The following is a 20,941-nucleotide window of genomic DNA, read 5'->3' as shown; positions in this document are numbered from 1 at the left end:
GTTTCTTGATCCATTCTGCCAGTCTGATTCATTTAATTGGTGAATTGAGACCACTTACATTAATTGTTATAACTGTTATATATTGGTTTGTTGTTGACATATCTTTCTGCTGTTGTATCTTTATCTTTCCATTTTGTTTAATTGTCTGCCTTGCTTCGTGGTTTTTTCCTATGTCTATCTAGAATGTCTTTCAGTATTCTTTGCAGATTTGGTTTGGTGGTCAAGAAGTTCTTCAGTTGTTGTTTGTCATGGAAGTATCTTATTCTCTATCCATTTTGAAGGACAGTTTTGTAGGGTACCTCACTCTGGATTGGAAATTGTTTTCCTTTAGGATCTGAAATACTTCATTCCGTCCTCTTTATGACTTCATTATTTGTGTTGAGAAGTCTGATGTGATTCTGACAGGTTTTCCTTTATAGATGATCTGTCATTTCTCACTAACAGCTTTTAATATTCTGTTCTTATGTTGGATTTCTGAGATGGAGAGTATTATATTTCTGGGTATAGTTTTATTTTGGTTATGGCTATTTGGGATTCTATATGCTTCACTGATCCATATGTTAGTTTCCATTCTCATGTTTGGGAAATTTTCAGCTATTACTTCTGTAAATAGCCTCTTGATATCAATAGTATTGTCACCTTCTTTTTCATTTATCCTTACCAATTTTATTTTATTTTTTTTATCAGTAGTGGGGATCAAACTCACAACTGCCTGCTTGCAAGGCAGGCATTTATGCTGCTGAGCTAAGTCCCCAGCCCTCCCTATCAATTTTACGTGGTTTTTTCTTTGCATCATCTTGCAACTGTTGAATTGTTATTTCCTGATTCCTTGTTATTTTTGAAAGATCTTTCCTTTCCTGTTCACTAGCTGCAATCTTGTCTTCGAAGTCTGAAATTCTATCTTTGCTTTCCTTGAGTTGGTTTTTGCCAATTTTCAATGGAATTTTTGATTTCCTGTCTATCTCTTTGAATCTGCTTCATTCAGTGTTTGTTTCTTGTACTGTTCCTAGAGAGATTCCATCTTTTTGCATTGTTCCTCTCATTTTTTAACTGTGTCTTCTTTAGATGTGTTCAGCATTTCTTTCATTGCTTTTATCATTTCTTCTTTTACCTGGGAGATTATTTCTGATTGAGTTCTTTTATAGCTTCCCAGAATTGCTTTTTTTTTTATTTCAGTTGATATCGTTTCAGGTGTTTTACTTATATTTTCTTATATGTACAGGCTCCTAGGCTTTCTTGGGATGGGCTGGAGGTTTAAGATTGCATTTTGGTCTTTCCTCTTGTCATTTTCCTATATTTCCGTGTTTCAAAGGATGTTTCAAAGTTTTCCCGGATGTGTTGGAAATCAGCTCCTGCACCCTTGACTCCTGGGACTGAATGGAGTTTGCCCAGCATGGTCCAGTCAGGCCCACAGGTCCTACTGTACCACTTTTGGTTTTCCAGGAAGCTGAGCAAGTTCCTATCTGCTGGGGTGATGGTCCAAAGCTCTCCCCGAGCTAGTGCTGGCGCGTTGGAACTCACTTTGCATGGTCTCAGTTCCCCAGATTGAAAGAAGGTCACTGGGTGTGGTCCAGTCAGGCCTGGGAAACCTCCTGAGCCTAGTCCAATGTTTCAGGAAGCTGGGTGGGCACCTATAGCCTGGGAGCTATGGTCTTAAACTCTCCCTAGGCCAGTGCTGGTGCACTGAGACTCACCTTCCACAGCCTCTATTTTTTCATTGTCATTTAACATGTCTCCGACATTGACTTTGAACCTTTTTTTTTTCATTTATTTGGGGACCATTTTGTATTTTTCTGTGTATTATATTTTGTCTTTTCCTTACTTTTGAGCATTCTTTAAGAGGACATTATGTATTGTAGATGTTAACTTTTTATCTGTGGTATATATTACAAATGTTTTTGCTGTTTTTCATTTGTCTTTGGACCTTATTAGTCATGGGCTTTTGTCTTAGAAGTCTAAAAAATTATGTGCTTACATTTACCAGTCTGTTTTATATTGCCTGTGGATTCAGAGGCATGAAGTCTTTCTTTCCATATATCCAGGTTCTAGGGACATTTAGCCTTGCTACTTTGCTAGTGCATGTGTAGTTTCATTTAATTTTTCACATTTAGATCCACTTGTGTCAGCAGGAAGCTGGGTGCTGATACAGCAAGGAACCAGCCCCTTCTCTTCCTTGATTCTTTGTTCTTTGTACCATTGATCAAAAAATTCTGTTATGTAGGTGGCCACAGAGAAGTCTAGGTAGAATTTATTGTAAAATAGACATATAGAGAGTTATGCTTTCAAGTGAAAAAGTGGGTAGTGCCACAAAGTCACCTGAATCATGTAAGTTTGAATATCTTGATGCATGTAAGAGCTACTCCAGAGGTTTAGAGAACGGGATAGTTATGATGCCTATCAACATTTTACTTGAAAGTTTAGAATTGCAAAATGTCTTCCTATCTTTTTTAGATGCTCAGTGTTTCCTCAGGGGTTTAAACATTGTTGAAGTTAGAGACTGTAAGAACAAGACAATACAGTACACATACTTTATGGTATTATTTATAATGGTCACCCAAGGAGTCAAATACAAAGAAGGTGCAGGAAATCTGCCCACACATTAAAGACCTAGAGAATCCAGTCAAGGGCCTGGATCCCATGGCAATATCGTGCATGAGTAGGATATAAAAGCCTATGATAATGCCTCCCATGAGTCTCACTGGAAACCTAGAGCCCAGGACAATGACTCATGCAAGTCTGTTTCATGGATCTGCCCTGGGAAGACCCAAAGATCAGTAGTGGAAGCCAGAAAGTCTGTACTAGTGGGATTAAGGATCTGTGCCAGTAGGTTGAGGGGTCTGTACTGGAGCCAGGAAGCAACACTCAAAGTAAGGACCAGGGCTCCCCTGAAAAGTACCGTAGCCATCCTCAGTGACAGTGAGGTCCCAAGGTCCTCCTATGATGAAAACAGCCAAGTTCATATCAGGGAAGAAGCTCAAAAAAGTCTCCCAGGAGAACTCATGGCAACAGGAGAACCAACAGCACCAGAAAACACCACACTACTTCTCCAGGTATCTTTTTTATGCTGGCAACTGTCCTCAGATGGGCCATCTACACTCAGCACCACACTGACTCAGTTCATCTGCTGTTTAAGTTGACCATCAGTTTTCAATCCACCACAAATATGTAAGAAACATACAAAAGAAATTTATAAAAGATAAATTCTGAATTTAAACCAGGCTCCATTACAATGCAAAGGGTCTTTAAGGAACATTTCCTTTTCCTGATTTCAATGGGCTGTAGGGTATGGTATCCAGGAATGCTGTATGCTTTGCTCTAGAAATAGAGGCCCTGTGTCTTTGAGTCTGAGACCTAACATACCATTATAAATGTGTTATCCATTAAGGTATTTGTTTCTTAACTATAACCACCACTCAACTATGTCTAACTACCTGCCTAACACTCTCCCTCTTGAGAGAAGAGACCCTAAAATCATTTAGCATATTGGGGCACCAAGTCATTCTGCCTACTTCCTGTTGAGAGATAGCATTGAAAGGAGTTAGGGTCCTCATTCTTACTGACTTTCAGGCCTGGAAAGTTGATCAAAACATCTGATATAGATGGTTGGGCCAAAAGAGTTTAGGACCATCTGAAAAAATGGGTTGACATTTTCACCAAGTTGATACAGAATGGCAGGCCCATATCATTTTCTCAAAGCTAGGCTGGGATCTGACATGGCCCAGAGTTCTTTTTTTAAACCTTAACAAGCATATTAGGTACAAAAATATGCATCAGGAATAGTTAAACACAGGGGATGGAAATTCAGTTCCCTATAACCGGTTCTAAACTCATATCCTCTGGAAGCACGAATGACCAGTAGGGTAGGTTTTTTTTGGTCTTTTTGAGACAGGGTTTCACTGTGAAGTTCAGACTAGCCTTGCACTCACTTTGTAGCCTAGACTGGCCTCTAAGTTGCAGCAATTCTCCTGCCTCAGCCTCCTGAGTGCTGGAATTACAGGCATGTACCATCATGCCCAGGATTCTTAAAAGATTGAGATAAAAATGCCCAAAGTGCATACAGCCCTCTGTTGTAAAGTAGAGCAGGGATAGTGAGGCCTTTATGTAACTAAAGTGTGCTTGAATAGTCATTTCAAGTTCCCAGCTGTTGGTTCTCCCAGGGTGTTGGGGTCTCTGAAGGGATTTCTCCCAAGGTTTGACACAGGAACTATGGATTCAGCTGGCCATTCTGGAACCTTAATAGCTGTTAGAGAAGATGGAATTGCTGAAGAAAGGCCTTTAAAAGAGGAATTAAACTGTTGACCTTGTGGATCCTCTTTATATGCTTTAATGAGAACTAAAGTTTTAGGCTAATAGAGAAAGTTTTGAGTATAAACCAGAGTCAAGTCAAATGTAACAAAGGCGAAGGAGATGATTTCTCAAGAGAGGGTTGGTGTGGCAATCCCAAAGCAGGGCTTCTGAGGAGAGAGGATTTTAATTTATAGAAGTCTTTGTTCCTATTTACAGGAAAGGGGAGTTTGATTGTCATTCCCTTTTAGGGACCCATGTAGGGACTTAACTATTAGACTATACCCAAGGACTGCAGCCTACAGTAACCTGTGAAACCTAGGAAAGCATGAAGTTGTTTTTTTTGGTGCTAGAGGCTGGGAGGTCTTGAGTGGGCTGTGTATGCTTGATGAGAAAGCTCATACCCCTAAAACAGACTCTGAGTAGTGGAGTAGTGGACTCTTTGGGGAAGTATATTGGGCCTTCAGCTTGGCAATTCGATATCCCCTCCCAGCCAGGAAACTTAAAGTCTGAACCAAATGATCTCATATCACTGTTAGAGATGAGAAAGAGATAGGTTATCTGCATATTGTATGATAGCCCCACTTACTAAGGTTAGGTCACTTAAGCCCCTGGCTAAAGGGGTCCAAAATTATGAGTACTATTCCAGAATTCTTGGGGGAAGGACAGTCCAGGGAAGCTGTTTTCTACAACCCAACTTGTCAGCCCACTCAAAGACAAAATGGAACTGGGATTTAGGAGCTAGTGGAATGAAAAAGAAGCCATCTTTAGGGTCTAGGACTATAAACCACTGGGTAATTGAAGGAATCTGGCCCAGCTGAGTATAGGGCTTAGGGACAACTGGTTGTATAAGAATAACTACCTCATTCATAGCATGGAGATCTTGCACTAAACAGTAATAAATATTGGTCTTCTTGCCAGCTAAAACTGGGGTATTATAAAATCACTATCGAGGCACTAAAATCCCATGCTGAAAGAACTTATAATTAAGGTAGTAGCCCGGGGATTCAGACCAAAGAAAATGCTGTGTAAATTGTGGTAAAGTCTGGGAATCTTTTAGCTTAATCATGACTGGGGTGAAGGTGACAGCCCTCTCAGGTATGTCAGTGGCTCACACCTGGGGTTTAGTAAGAAAGTCAGTAACAGTAGTGATTAACAGCATTGCTGAGAGAGGCATCTATTACTTTGGGACCATTGGGTGGACCAAAAATAATTGGAGTGCCCGTATTTGTTAGTAAGTCTCATCCAGTAAAGTGACAGGACCTTCAGGAATTACTGAAAAATATGAGTAAGGAGAAAATTATTTTATAAGCACCATAGGGGAACAGTAAAGTTTTTGGTCAATGGAGTTTCATCAATACCTGTAACCTATCAAGAGTTAGAATCCAGTTGTTCTGAATAAAAGATAAGAGCAGAATATTAGCTCCCACTATTGAGGAGGAAATGATCTTATCTGCAACATCCAAAGTTACGAGAATCTCCATCCCTCTGGTGGTGAAGATTGGGCTGGAGGCCTACCTGAGCCTTAGGCCTCCTCATTCTACAAACAGTTGAGCCACTGCAATGGGGATCCTTACAACTTCAGGACAGCAAGCCTTCTAGTGTTCCATTGTGCCATATTTAGGGCCAGGTGACTTAAGAGGTCAACCTGTGTTAGGGCAGTCTCTCTTCCGGTAGCCCATTTACCAACAGACATGACACTTAGCGTTAGCTTACTGTCCTTGGGGAAAGAGCTAGCAAATAACATTTCTCAACCCCGTAGTGCAGCAAAAAGGTCAGCATGCTATTGTCTTTTTGTTCTCATTCAATCTTAGGTTCCCTTCTCCATCTTTGTTATTCTTCTGTATACCAGTCATTTTTTAAAAAACTGATTTAGCAGCATTTAGTAGGTTATCAGTGGGAGTTTCAGATCCCAAAGATGTTTTTTGAAATTCTTCCTCATATCTGGAGCTGACTAGGTAAGAAATCCATCTTTAAGGAGATCTCTGCCCTCATAATAGTGAGAGTCAATCACAGTATATTTTTGCATAACCTCCTTAAATTGGTCAAGAAATACTGTTGGGTTTTCATTTGGTCCCTAATCGATGTTAGCTAGCTTAGTGTGATTTATCAGATTGACTTTATTGGCTTTTGCCTTTCCATTTATCAGGGTCATTATAATCCCAGTTAGCTTAAAGTCCTATAAGATATTCCTTATCCAAAATATGTAGTACATTAGCATAACATGTGGCTCCTGCAGTTACCCAGGCCTTTTCTAAATCTCTATTTTCTAAATATTTGCCAAATAATGCTAACATTGTTCCAGTATAATTCATAAATAGGAACATGTCAGCTTCTATATGTTTCTCCAGATCATCTGAAAAGCTATCTAAATCCTCTTTGGTTTGTTTAAGATCCTGAACATAGAAATGTTGTCAAGCTCTCAGTGGACCAACTTTACCCAATAGCTCCCAAAGAGAGCATGTATGTATAGAATTTGCTGGGAACATTAAGGAGGAGCAGGACCCTTTTTGTCTGAATTCTGAGCATTAGGGATTCTTCTGTGCTAAGGAGGTAGCTCAAGAGACAGCAAATCACCCAAACAGAGAGGTTCCATTTTATTTAAGAGTACTATCACATCTGATTCTAATTTATATTGTTTATATAAGTTACAATTATCTGGTAAAGCTAATGTTACTTAGTTACTTCCTTTGTTGTTAGGAGAAAATACCCAACACCTGCAGTGTAAGGAATGGAAGGTTTATTTTGGCTGACATTCACAATTCATAGGCTGCTAGCTCCAGGGCAGGACAGCATGACGGAAGAACACAGCAGAGAAGCTGTTCATGTATCCTGATGGAAAAGCAGAACAAGGGAAGAGCAGGAAAGGAGATAGACCCTTCCAGGCTGCACCTCCAGTGACCTCCCTCCTTGGACCAGGCCCTACTTACCAACATCACATTTAGCTATAAACTCATCATTGGACTAATCTACTGATGACTATTGTGCCCCCATAATCCAATTACCTCCTAAATACCACCCATGAGTACTTGAGGCTTTGGGGGGACATCTAGACATATACCATAGCAGCAAAGAAAGCCTGTACGTAAAATGTCTCTGATCATTTTCCTTTTTGCAAAAGAGCTCTAACAGGAGTATAGTATTATAATTAATGCTTCCATTCATTGGCCAGTTCTCTTGATCTCCCAGCTTATACTGAAGCCATTTAGTATTGCAAAAGAAAATAAATCTGTCTTTCTTAAGTGTCCAGGAGTCAAACTTATCCCAGTTTGTTGTAGTTAGAGGTTGTGCAGAAAACAATTAGAATCAGGACATCATAGAGTTTAAAATATTACTTTTATAATGGTCACTGGGAATTAACACGAGAAAATGCAGGAAATCTATCCACAACACTAAAGACATAGATTATTTAGTCAAGAGCCTAAATCCCACAGCAGTGTCCCACATGAGTCCAGATAAAAATCCAGAGCTCAGGACAATTCCTCCACAAGTCCAACTGGAGGTCCAGAGCCCACAAGAAGGACTCACGCCAGTCTCTTTTACGGATCCTTGTGGGGAAGACCCAAAGGTCAGCGGGGTGAAACCAGAAAGTAAATGCCAGCAGGATGAAGGAGCAGTGCTGGTGGGATGAGGGTTCTATGCTGGAGCTGAGAAGTCACACTCACAACAAAGACCAGGGCTGTCCTGAAAGGCACCACAGCCGTCCTCAGTGACACGGAGGCCCCAAGCTCCTCCGACGACAAGCACAGTCGGGTACGTGCCAGGAAGCAGTGTGACAAGTTCGTCCTGGAGACCAAGCGGCACATGTCTTCCCCTCCAGAGCTAGGAAGCATTGCCTGATGTGAGGGCCAGAGCATATCCAGGAGAACCCACGGCTCAAACAGCAACTCGTGGGAAAACCCAGAATGCCTCAATGCAACAACGCATTAACGACTCAATGCCCTCAACACCTCCCTTCTCTACCTATTTATCCTGGCAACCTTCCTCAGGAGGAGCATCCTCACTCAATGTCATGCTGATGTAATCCAGCTGGCGTTAAATTGACCACCAGTTCTTAATCCATAACACAGTTGCATAAGATGCATCCCAGAGATGAATTGAAGGGAACCAACTGGGAATTACAATTACCCATCTGCAAGGTACCTATCTTGCACATAGGCTCAGCAAAGGCATTCCCATTATGAAGAAAAGGAAATAAACTGGGAGTAGGAGGGAAAGACATTCTTTTTTTTTTATTCACCTATGGCCTAGGGATAGATGGGTCATAAAGTATCTTGCCCAAGTCCCAGGTCTGGGTGGTTAGTCAGTCTGTACTTTTAACCTCTGTTTTTGTAACTAATGGACAACTTGAAAAATGATGTACTAGTTCGTATCCTGTCAAATATTTATAGGGACGGGGTCCTGACACTCATTTTCCAATATGGAAACTGATATTAACCATCTAATATATACCAAAAAAATATAGCAGTCTTTAAATCTATTGGTACCTAAACCCAGATTTAATCCATACGCTGTACAGAAGCAAAAGCACTCAGAGCAAGGTTATTGCAGTAAAGCGAGCAGAACTATTAACAATATGCCATTTTCTGACAAAAAGCAATGTTAACTCCTGAAAGTGTCAGGAGTGAACAAAAATGCAGAAGCCTAGTAATAAATGCTGGTACATAATACAAATAAGCCTAGTGGAAAGAAAACAGAAGACAGGTTTCACAAACACAACAGCTTGAAATACCACCCTGACTATACAAATAATTTATCAAGGCATGTTCAAATACATTGGAACAATTTCAAGGCCCAGAACTGTTGCAGCATGTTGTAATTGAACAGAGAAGATGAGATCTCATAATCGTAACTTGAGACAGAGAGTGGGAGTGTGAGAGCTCTAATCTGCCATTCAAGAAATAAATGAACAGAGTCATGGCACAAAAAAAAAGATATCACTGGGAAGCTGCTAACGTAGCAAGAAACAGATCCCTCACTTTCTTAGTCCTCTGTTCTTTGTGCCCTTGATTAAAAAATTCAAGACACATAGGTGGCCATGCAGAAGTCTTAAGTAGAATTTATTATAAAGTAGATATAAAGAGTGTTATACCTTCAAGCAAGAGAGTAGGCAGTGCTATGAAGGCATCTGCACCCAGTGTGTGTATAAATAACTTTTTATGTACCCAAGAGTTATTTCTGGGGTACAAGGAACCAAGGTAATTAGACTTACCAGTTTACTTTATAAGTTACTTTGAAATTGCACAATGCCTTCCTGTCCTTTTTAGATGGTCAGTGTTTCCTCAAGAGCTCTAATCATTTAAGAAACTTACAAAAGAAATTTATGAAAGTTAAGTTCTTAATTTAAATCAGGTCCCAGTCCAAGGCAGGAATATCATTAAAGAGAATTTCCTTTCCTTCCCTGATATCATTGGGCTAATTCATCCAGGAATACTGTATGCCTTGTTCTAGAAACAGAGGCCCTGTGTCTTTGGATCTGAGGCCTAATAAATTATTATAAATGTATTATACATTAAGGCCTTCATTTCTCAACTATAACTGGTACAGCATGCTGTTGTGGACTTTTCATTTGTCTCTCAGCTAATGTATAACTGTGTGCCTAGTACTTGGAGTATATTCTTGTGCATGTTATGAGGTAGATTCAATTTTATCTTTTCCAAATGTTTCCCAGTGATCTCACCATTTATTGAAAAGTCCATTTTACCCTCGTGGTTTAAGATGCTACCTTTGTTGTATACAATATTATGACAGCTAATTGGGCCTAATTTTGGATATTAGATGTGAACATTGAAAGAAGCTGGTTGAAGGAGTAATGGAACTCTTGTATTATTTTTGTAGTGTTGCTATAAACCTAAAATTAATCCAAATTAAAAAGTTAAATACTGATTCCCACTACAGTCCTCAGAAATTTGGATTTAATCTGGGAGATAAATGAGGCAGAGTTTTAGATCCCTTCTGATGATTGTAATGTGCAACAAAAGTTGGTACTCACTACCTTAAACTCATTTCTTTAATGGAGGGAAACAGAGATAGATGCTCCAAAATAGCAGAAGATTCTGAAAGTCATATGTGTATGTGCTCACAAGTGTATAAAAATATACATAGAAAAAATAGGAAAGAAATGAATGAAAACGTTCACAGTGATTGCCCATGATTGACCTGCATGCTGGCATGGTGAATATTTTACTTCTTAATTTTTCTCTTTTTTTTTCTTTTACTTTGTAGCATTTTCTACACTTCCTATGGTCAGATAAAAATTGTACTTGAAAAAGTGATTTTTTTTTAAATTTGAAGCTTCCTGTATGGGAACAGAAAGCTAACTGTAGCCTTTCTGTCCATATTTCTGGAATATATTAAAATACTGGCCTCATGGAACTGCTAGAAGTCTTCAGTTAAGAATTTGTAGCATTTTTGCAATATGAAGTAGAGGAACATGTCTCAGTAAGCTTAACATCCTCCAGTAAGCTGGAGGATTGAGCTCTATTTGAGAAATAGATATTTTGGAAACATCAGGATGGGAGCAGAAGACCAGCACTCTGGAGGCAGCCCTTGTGATCTCCAATGCTTACCAATTCAGAGAGATGTTAGGAAGAAAAAGCAGGACATAGAGAAGGGAGCAGAATATAAATCCAGTGTCTGGCTAGAGTTGTGTCCTTAACTAGCTGTGTATTCACGTTAGAAAGCAGGTGGTTTTTTACCTTCAAACTGTCAGGTAAAATGAGGAAATGAGATCTTTGTAAAATTAGGAAGTAGATTAGATCAACACATCCCAAACATTCCTCTTGTATATCATCACTTACTGAGCATCTGTTGAAATACAGATAGTGGGGTAGCACAGCTGGGTCATGGTCTGCGTTTCTAGCAAGCTCTTGGCTGAAGCCAATGCTGCTGGTCTCTTCCACTTGAATCACTGAGAATCTAGACTGTAGATGAATGCAGTGGTTCTCTACCCTGGGTGCATGTTGACATCACGGGGAGTTTCAAAGAGATCAGTGCCTGCCTTCCATCCTTAGGGATTGATCTGGGCTGTGGCCTGGATTTTTGAGTTTTTTTACACACTGCTAAGTAGGATGATTATAATGTGCAGTCAAATTTGAGAACTGCTGGGCTAGAATTGGATAATAACTCAGGATCTAAAGAGTGTTTAATTTATGCTTTGCAAAGAACCTCTGCCCTGACTTGGCCAGATGGCTCACTCTGGCATACAGTTTAGAGACTGGAGGCTCAGTGATGCAGGCAAATTGTCCAGAGGAGTAGCAAAACTTCTCAATGCATCAACATTTGGATTGTATGACATCCTTGTATGTTGTTTTAGTATGTCGTTCTTAAACTTGCCTATAGGTTAGAAACACCTTGAGTACTTTAAAAATGCACTGATGTGTCACAGTGGCCTTATAGGGTGCTAGAAAAACTGTTTTGATCCAGGTGAGAGTCATATAAGTCTACACTGGTACATATGTAGAAAGTCACCAAACTGTGAATATCAGTGCACCTTGCTATATGTAGGCCACACTTTTGGAAGGAAACATGAATGATACTGATGCCTGTGTCCAGGGACCAAGACTGCAAGCCAGCTGGTTGGGAGGCAAGCCCAGGCACTAGCACTAATATACTTAAGGGAGAGGGGGACACCTTTTGTGGTGCTTGAGATTGAACTCAGGGCCTTTGCACTGAACTGTATTCCCTCCCAGCTCTTCTTTTATCTTTATTTTTTATTTTTTAGTTTTCATTTTTGAGACAGTTTCTCACGAAGTCAGTAAGTTGTCTAGGAGACTCAAACTTGTGATCCTCCTGCCTCACACTCCCAGAGTTCTGGGATTGCAGGCATGCACCACCATGCCTGCTTGGGCTGCGTGCTTCTAAGGCACATCGCTGCTGTGCCACTGCCTTATGTGCCTCCACACTGTGGATGGTGGCCTCCATTAGCATGATTGACAGGAAAAATCTTCATGGTGGAACCCAGTGGATGGAGGCCTGGGTTGGGGGGGCATCTAGCTTCTTCAAGCTCCAGATAAGCTGAAGAGTATTTAATTTACACTTCGCAAAGAACCTTTGCTCTGTCTTGGCCAGATGAGTTACAATAGTATACAGTTTAGAAACTGGAGGCTCAGAGATGCAAGCAATTGACCAGATGAATAACAAAGCTTCTCAACGCATCAACTTTTGCACTGTATGACACCCTGAAACTCAGGGGCTTTGGGGAGGCCTGTGGCCAAGTATGGACCAGACTGAACTAAGCCAGTGTTTTTCTTTATGATTGTGACCTGCCTGAGGTGCCTCCACCTAATATTCTTCTCCCCTGTTCCCCAAGAGAAGCTCCAAGAAAATACTCTTTGGAATTCTAAGTCCTTATCTAATACTGGGTATAGTAGAGGCTTCTCTGGGTGATAATTCGTTGTCTCTTCTAGTTGCGTCTTCTCCTAACATGCCCCAAGACTGTTAGATACGTAAAAGATGAGTTCTCACTCTGATGCCCAGGAAAATCACTTGAGAGTTTGGAAAACACATGTCCCTGGAACTCCTACACTCCATCCCAGGATCAACTGAATTAAATACTGAGTAACAGACCACAAAAATCTATTTGTCTGGCTGTCTATATTTTTTAAAGGTCTCATACATAGCTGATGTTGAGAATCACTAAGCTAAAGCAACATTGAGGCATAGCTGATTTACCACCCTTTGGCTGTAACTTGATTCATTTTTTTCATTCAACCAACATTTCATGGTCACATTCCATGTGCCAGTTACCAGCTATGCCAGGCTATAGCATAGGAGGTTGGTTGAGATAGATTTCTGGTGCATGGAACCAACTGGGTGATGGGGCATTTAATAGTTTCCTCCTCTATGAGTACATGGGAATGTAACAAGATTTCCTCCAGTGATTGATAAATGATAAGGCATAGTAGAACCTCAGAGCAGTAGTAAATTATTGAACCAGAACTGGAGATTCCAAAAGTATGTTAATTTGTCTCCCTGAAAATAGGTGGTGGAAGCAGATGAGGATTAGTGCCAGGGGTAATTGGGGTATGGAATGTCAGAGACCAAAAGTGGCAACCATGTCAACTCAGTGGTGTGAGATGGTTGGTTGCCAGAGGGAAGAGATTCATTCCTTTATAACTCCTGTGTGCTTTACGTGCATCTCTCTGATTTTTCTTTCAGTGATCTACAGGATTCCATTGACTGTCACGCTGGTCATCCACGTGGACCACCATTTTCTTCCAGCAATCCCATCCCAGTTACACCTCAAGCCACCATCTTTTCTCAGATTTCCAGTGCCTTCTCTTTGGCCGAACCCCTTAATCAAACCTCTGTGAACCAGAACACTATCTCTCTGACACAGGAGGGTCGGCTTCCGTCTCCCCAGCCTTCAGCTCCCCTACTTTCCAGCCCTGCCATTGATACGCCTGCTCAATCTAGAACTGTCTCTTCCCTGCTGCCCCAAACTAATCTTTCTTACACCCCACCACCTGCGAGGTCCTCGCTTCCTTCTCTCACCACGTCTGCCCCTATGAGTGACGTCACCATCAGCACAACCCCCGGAGAGGCAGGTAAATAAAAGGAGCCAGGCTGCTTCTGCAGTAGTTGGGGTTTTTAGCTACCTCAAAAAAAAAAAAAAAAACGTCAAAACATGCGGTAAGACCTTTCAGAAAAAGCAGGTAAGAGCCTGTTTTTTTCTGAAAGGGAAGAAACATTTGAAAGACCTAAGCATAGGTTCTCAGAGGCAGCAGGATCTGGGACAAGCATTTGGCTCCTTCTAACCTAGCCTATTATATACAAAGGTGGAAATAATCACTCTAACTCTCCTTGGTTAAAAAATGATGTTGTATGTGAGAATACTATGGAAACCGCCAAGGGTTCCCAGGTACAAAAAATACAGAGATAAAAGGAGAGAAAGAAGAGAGTCCTGGATACTCTCTGGAGTTTCAACTCATTGAACAAAAACCTCTTCTTTTCTAGAATTTGGAGGGGGAAAGGCAAAACCAAGTTTGGGATGACATTAAAGTGGAGCTCAGATTGTGGTCCCTGCCTCTTCCATCATGGTGTCAGCATCCCCAGGGGATTTGGAGCTTCTGTCAAATGCCTTCTTGTTTCTTCCCATTTGTGTTGATCTGTCTTAAATAACTTGTAATAAATATGGCCTTTTTAAAGGCAAAATTGTAGAACCATTAGGGCTTGAGCTGAAGGAAACTTCAAGTGGTTGACAAAGAACAGAAGCAAATTGAAATGCGTTAGTTTAGGCCTAATACAATGCCCCTCTTTCCAAGGCTATTCCAATTGACCCTTAGAATCAACACAATAGGCTTCACGAAGAAACATCCAGAAGGCCTCCTGCACCTGTGCTGCCTACTCCTAGGACAACAGAAGAGAAGCAACAAATGTGTAAAAGGCGCACATTGGAGCATTACCAGGAAGTTGTAGATTCCCTAGAAGATTGGTTAGATAAGATATGCTACCTCAATGCAAGGAATGTTATACAGTCTGTAAGTCATTAGAATGCAAGGACTGTTATACAGTCCATACGTCATTAGAACAGCTATACAGTTACTTTGAGGCATTTTTCATGTGTTGATGTGAAGTGCAAACAACCCAACAATAGGTAGTTTGCAAGCAATGTTTATAACAGTGTAAAAACACATGGATAAAGATTAGACAGGAATATACAAAATGAGAAATACGATGTTAATGGTGAAATTTAGAGACTTTTATTATTAAAAAACAGGTTTATGACATTGTGTCTCAATTTAAGACACTACAAAGTCAGACACAGCTGACAGTTCAGCTCTTGATTTCATTTCTTTTTCACAAAAAACCTTCTAGTGGCCCACATAAAATCCTGTAGACTTGATACCAATGAGATACAAGTATACTTGTGCTTATGTGGATATATATTAAATAAACTAATATACTTTTACTTTTTAAGTTAGGTTTACTGATGTATAATTTACATATAACAAAATTTTTCCAGGTCTATGGATAAATGAAATTTTTTACAGTACTGTACAGTTGGATAAAGCACCCACAGTTGTGCAACCATCTCATAATCAAGAATACAACTTTCCACTATCCCCAAAGTGCCCTTGTGTCTCTTTGAAGTACACACCTATGCCCCAGCCCCTGACCACCACTGATTAGTTCTATTTCACTAGTTTTATCTTGTCTAGAATGTCATATGATGAGAAAAATACAGTACTCATATGTAGACTTTTGAGTTTGGCTTCTTTCACTTAGCATAATGTGTTGGAAAATTGGAGGTCCATCCATGCTGTCGAATGTATTACAGTTAATTCTTTTTAATCACTAAATTTTATTCCACTGTATGGATATATGAAAGTCTGTCCATTCATTTTCCAGTTGATACACACTTCAGTTCTTTTTAGTTTGGAACTAATATGAAAAAAGCCAACATAAATATTCATGACCAAATTTTCTTAAAATGTATGTTTTCTTTTTTCTGGGGCAAATACCTAGGAGCGTGTTAGCCAGATCATGGAGTCTATGTGTGTTTATTTTTATTAATGATTTTTTCTATGATGTGTTCATGAAATGATTTGGCTCTTTGATACAGAAATTGTCAATACCAGCTACGTTTCTGATCTTGAGAGTCAAGTGTTCCAGATGGAGAAGGCACTGTCCTCAGGCAGCCTGGAACCTACCCTTGCTGGTGAAATGATAAACCAAGTTAGCAGACTCCTTCATAACCCACCTGCTTTACTGGCCCCTGTGGCTCAAAGGTATGACTTAGCAAACTGAATAGGTGCTGCGAGGGGACCTTCTAATGCTAACGATGCTGCTTATGTGATTAGTGATAGCCAAGCGTTTTGCTCCCAAGGACTAATTTCATAAAGACTTCTCAAGTTGCTACTCTGCAGATGTTGTTGAATGGGAAAGAAAGAGTGAGAAGAAAGTGAGAGTACTAAATTTAAACTGCCACTTATTTTTACAGATTGCTAAAAGTAGTCGATGACATTGGCTTACAGCTGAATTTTTCGAGCAAGACCATAATTCTAACCTCCCCTTCTTTGGCTCTGGCCGTGATCAGAGTGAATGCCAGTGATTTCAGTACAACTACTTTTGCGGCCCAAGAATCTGCAAATCTTAAGGTACAACCTAATTTCTTATGGGGAGAAACAAAATCATTCTCTTGTATATGATTATAGCCCCTGTTGTACTTCCTGATTGAGGTAATTACTGCCGTAGGATGAGATTCAAAATATTTAACATCCAGAACTGTGAAATCAATGCTAAAGCACTTGCCTGCCATTTTGGGTGCCTGATTTTAGTCCTCAAGCCCTAAAAGAAAAACAAAATGACATTGGCGTTGGCTGGAGTAGGATGTCAAGAGTCCCACTGTGCCCTCTTACCCCTTTATCAGATGGATTTTGAAAGCTTTTGGGGTTCTTTTGAGGCATCCGGGTGGTCTTCAGAGGACAATGCTAGGCAGCTGGGAGAGCAAGGCAAAGCAATCAGCTACTTATCAAGCCATTTCAATATTTTGACAAGTGTTATAACTACACTGTCCTGCTTCTAGTTTTTTCTCTCCACCTATTAAAGGGATTGTGGACTGGCAAAACCCAAGTAAAACCATGTTTTGTTTTTAAATTTCATAGTCTTCCCTTTCCATAGGGAGTAAAGCATGGGGTTCTGTGCAGACTTTACCCTCGCTGATCTCACTAACTTAGTATGTCTGCTGCTGGGGTCTGCCTGGGACCTGTGATTCTTACATTTTTTGGCTATTTCTGTGTGTCCTTTCCTCCTTGGAAGCCTCGTCTCCTCATCTCACATTCTGTCTTTACTAGCCACTAGAGAGACAGAAGCAGAAACCCATCTATACAGAAGTTCCACAGATCGAGCCCTTCTGAGACCCTCCGCCCTAGTTGTGTGCTTTCCACTGCCTTGTTATGCCAGCCCCAGACAGTTCTATTTCCCACTTGATTTTTCAGGTTACTCTGGAAACTGAGGCTCCTGAAAATAGTATTGGTGCTATTACTCTGCCTTCATCGCTGATGAGTAATTTACCAGCTCATGATGTGGAGTTAGCTTCCAGGGTCCAGTTCAATTTTTTTGAAACACCGGCCCTATTTCAGGTAAAGTTGCTGCTCATTGTGTATGGGTGGGGTTTGTTTGGAGGTGAGGGAATTTGACTCCTTTTCATGCTCACATCTTCTTAAGATTGCCACAAGTCAAATGAATTGATGAAATTCTGCAATTATTCATAGCCTAATGATACTGGTGATGATAACAAACAGTAACTGATGCATATTAGTTACCAGTTGCTAAGCACTATCCTAAACACTTAGAAATGTTGATTCTGATCTTTTCAACAATCCTGTGAGGGAGGAACTGTTGTTACCCCATTTTACAGATGGGGCAAATGGAGGCCCAGAGAAGTTAAGTAACTTGCTCAGAAACACACAGTTTAAGTGGCTTCATGTTATGTTTCCTTTAAAGATTCATGAGATCCTGTTGCATCAACCAGTGCAATTTAACTCAGTATTTAGAACATTATAGTAGAATAAGTTCTGCTTTAATTGTGATCCCTTGTGGAAGCCACTTTACTCTCTGACCTCCAATTTCTGACCTATGTGGTAAAATAAATAATGTGGACTAAATAGCCCTTAGTTTCCCTTCTAGCTTTAAAGCTCTCTAATGATATGTCATTTGCCCTTCTCATCTTGCTGATTCTTTACTGTGCTAGGATCCTTCCCTGCAGAATGTCTCTCTGGTCAGCTATGTCATATCATCAAGTGTTGCAAACCTGACTATCAAGAACTTGACAAGAAACGTTACAGTCACACTGAAGCACATCGAACTAAGCAAGGTGAGCAAAGGCTAGTCTGATCTGCTTGCAAACTGTGCTCATGAGACATGGCTTGGGAAGGGCAGATCTAGCAGATAGAACCTTGAACTCATTGGAGTAATGTGTACGACTAGAATCATGTCCACTTATAGATTTTTAACATGCCTAATAATTGACCACCTGATTTCCAAGAAGGATTGGTGCAAAAGCAAATTGTTATTAACTGCTGAGTTTCAGTGTTGTAGACCTGTAGCTACAGGTCTGATTCTCACCTCCAAAGAGAGACCATCACTCAACTTGGTTCGCATTGAGCTTCAGCTATAACCACACTTCTCAAAGTGTGCTCTGCAGACCCACAACATCAGCATCATGTGGGATTTGGCTAGAAATGCAACCTCTCAGACTCTTCCCCAGACTTGCTAAGTCAGAATGTGCCTTTTCAGAAGCTCCAAGGTGTTTCTTAGGCACAACTGATAATGTGACTTTTGTGGGACTCACTTACTTTTAGGGACCACATAAAATGTAACTCTCAAAAAATCAAGCAGAAGATTTTGAAATAAAAGATACTATAGTTTTTTCCAGTTGCCTTTCAGTTTTTCAGTTCAGTGAATTAGTTAATTAATTGTGATTTGCCTTTCTACTGCAGAATGATTTACCAGTGAGATGTGTATTCTGGGACTTGAGCAGAAATGGTAGGTTCCAGCCAAAACCTTTCCGAGGTCTTGAGTGGGTGAATGGGAGAAGCAGGGAGTCACTGGTGCCATGGCCTTGCTAATGGAATGTTATTCTCAACACCAACAGGTGGCAGAGGAGGCTGGTCATCTGATGGCTGTTCTGTCAAAGACAGAAGGCTGAATGAAACCATCTGTACTTGCAGCCACCTTACAAGCTTTGGTGTCCTACTGGTAACATGCTCATGCTCCATGGTCCTGAGTTCTGGGTCTGATGGGTGGATGGGTATCATATCAGAATGTCTAATCTAATGGATGATGTGGATAGATGATCAAAAGAGTATAATAGTACGGCAAAGTTATACCCCAATGAAATTTCTCCTCTTTTTCTCCCTCCTCCTCCTCCTCCTCCTCTTCTTCTTCAACAAAATTTCATAACAAAATAGTAAGAGAATAACAATAGTTAATACAGTTCATATTGTTAGTTTTAAAATTGTTACTTAGAACACAAGATAAGGGCATTAAAATTTCTCCAATAAATACTTGCACAAAACTTCCTTTTTAAAAACACTAAGAGACACTGATGGTATAACTTACTTGCATTTTCTCCTCAGTGCCACCAAAAAAATACATTCTCTCATAGCCCTGTCCGAGTGGATTTTCATTGTTTCTAAAACCAAATTCAATCTTTCCTCTTCTAACAAGCATCTGAAGGAAAATATTTGAATATGAAATACAGGTTGTATCAGTTTTCACAACTGTAGGACAAATTACCTGAAGTCACAATTTAAAGGCAGAAACATCTTGGCAGAAGGACGTGTGGTGCAGGAAGGATCCTTGCTTCATGGCAGCTGGGAAGCAGAGCAGGGAACACCATGAGAGCGGGAAGGATCCAGGGGACTTCTTTATATAGTCCCCAGAGTCTTGCTTCTGCGACCCACTCAGACATACCCAAAAGAGTTCTTCACTAATCTTGTAGACATTTCTTAATCCAATCAAGTTGCCAGATTAATGGTCAAGTGTTCTTCACATTGTATTTTCATATTTAATTTTTTTCCTTTAAATGGCAAAGGCAACTAAGGAGTTAAGTTAGAATGAGTGGTACATTGTTTAGTTTGCAATACATTCAAAAACTTTTACAAAAAATTTGACATAAATGATCTTATTTAATATTCCCAGTAGCCCTGAAGAATGGGACAATTTTACTGTCATTTTATTGAAATTAGAAGTCAAACTCAGGATTGCCCACAGTCACGGAACTCAGAGATGTAAAAGCCAGAAGCCAAATGCCAGTCGTTAAGCTCCTAGTCCAGTGCTCTTCCGATACACTACAGTGCAGTGATCAAGTACACAGTTTTAGAGCCAGACAGACCTGAATATAAACCTTGATTCTTTCACTTCTTAAGTGCATGATTTTAGGCAAATTACATAATCTCTCTGGGTCGCATTTTCATATCTTTGTCTGATGATAATTGTTCTGGCCTCCTTAGGTTCTTTGAACAGACTGTAAATGGGTACTTAGTACATTCAATAAACATAAATAATGACTTCTACCTCTTTAAAAAATGATCATTGAAATAAATAATTTATTTTCCAGGACTTCTCTCGGACATCATTACCACCTGATCAAATGATGGCTCTGACATTCATCACATATATTGGTTGCGGGCTTTCATCAATTTTTCTGTCAGTTACTCTTGTCACCTACATAGCCTTTGAGTGAGTATCCATAACTGGAAATTTGGATTATAGGACCCACTGCTCACCTCCATCTCTTAGAATTTAAGTGCTTTTCTTGACCTGCCCTGCCTTGTACATTCACCTAGCAGAGCACCTACGTAGGAAACTTTATGAGGCTTCTTGGCTTCCATGCTTGCTTCTTCTGCTCTCTAGAGCTTGCTAAAAGGAAGAGTTGGGTTTTGGTCATCCCTGTACTCCAGAGTATGCCTGGTAGGTAGTTCACATTTAGCATGAAATAAATGAAGGACACATATCCCCAAATCTAAGAATTTATGGTCTGAAATAGATGATAGCACCATGTAAAGTGGAACATTAATAAATATAAATTATACTGAGAAAACACAAAAGATTAAATATATTAAATGGTATAGGGACAAAGAAGAAGGATATAAAACCTCAATGCAAAAAATAATTGGTGAATGTGGCTTTGGATATTGCAAAGCAAGAG

The 20,941-nt window shown here is 40.1% G+C and overlaps 1 protein-coding gene across 4 annotated transcripts in view; it reads left to right on the top strand.

Moving 5' to 3' along the window:
• Window positions 1–20,941, top strand: part of Adgrg2 (adhesion G protein-coupled receptor G2) — a 142,550-nt gene that overhangs the window by 84,117 nt on the left and 37,492 nt on the right. For all 4 annotated transcript variants that reach the window (XM_003466386.4, XM_013148915.3, XM_063242962.1 and 1 more), the window contains 8 exons: window positions 13,444–13,832; window positions 15,851–16,016; window positions 16,229–16,385; window positions 17,226–17,369; window positions 17,981–18,103; window positions 18,729–18,774; window positions 18,884–18,987; window positions 20,351–20,472. In XM_003466386.4, the coding sequence (XP_003466434.2) occupies window positions 13,444–13,832; window positions 15,851–16,016; window positions 16,229–16,385; window positions 17,226–17,369; window positions 17,981–18,103; window positions 18,729–18,774; window positions 18,884–18,987; window positions 20,351–20,472 (1,251 nt within the window). The remainder of the gene's footprint in view (window positions 1–13,443; window positions 13,833–15,850; window positions 16,017–16,228; window positions 16,386–17,225; window positions 17,370–17,980; window positions 18,104–18,728; window positions 18,775–18,883; window positions 18,988–20,350; window positions 20,473–20,941) is intronic.

This window comes from Cavia porcellus, unplaced genomic scaffold (assembly GCF_034190915.1).
Source record: "Cavia porcellus strain 051 isolate PalLab524CR breed Dunkin Hartley unplaced genomic scaffold, mCavPor4.1 scaffold_33, whole genome shotgun sequence".
In the NCBI taxonomy this organism is placed as follows: domain Eukaryota; kingdom Metazoa; phylum Chordata; class Mammalia; order Rodentia; family Caviidae; genus Cavia; species Cavia porcellus.
The sequence above is the reverse complement of the archived record's forward strand: the minus strand, read 5'-3'. Positions and strand labels throughout refer to the sequence as shown.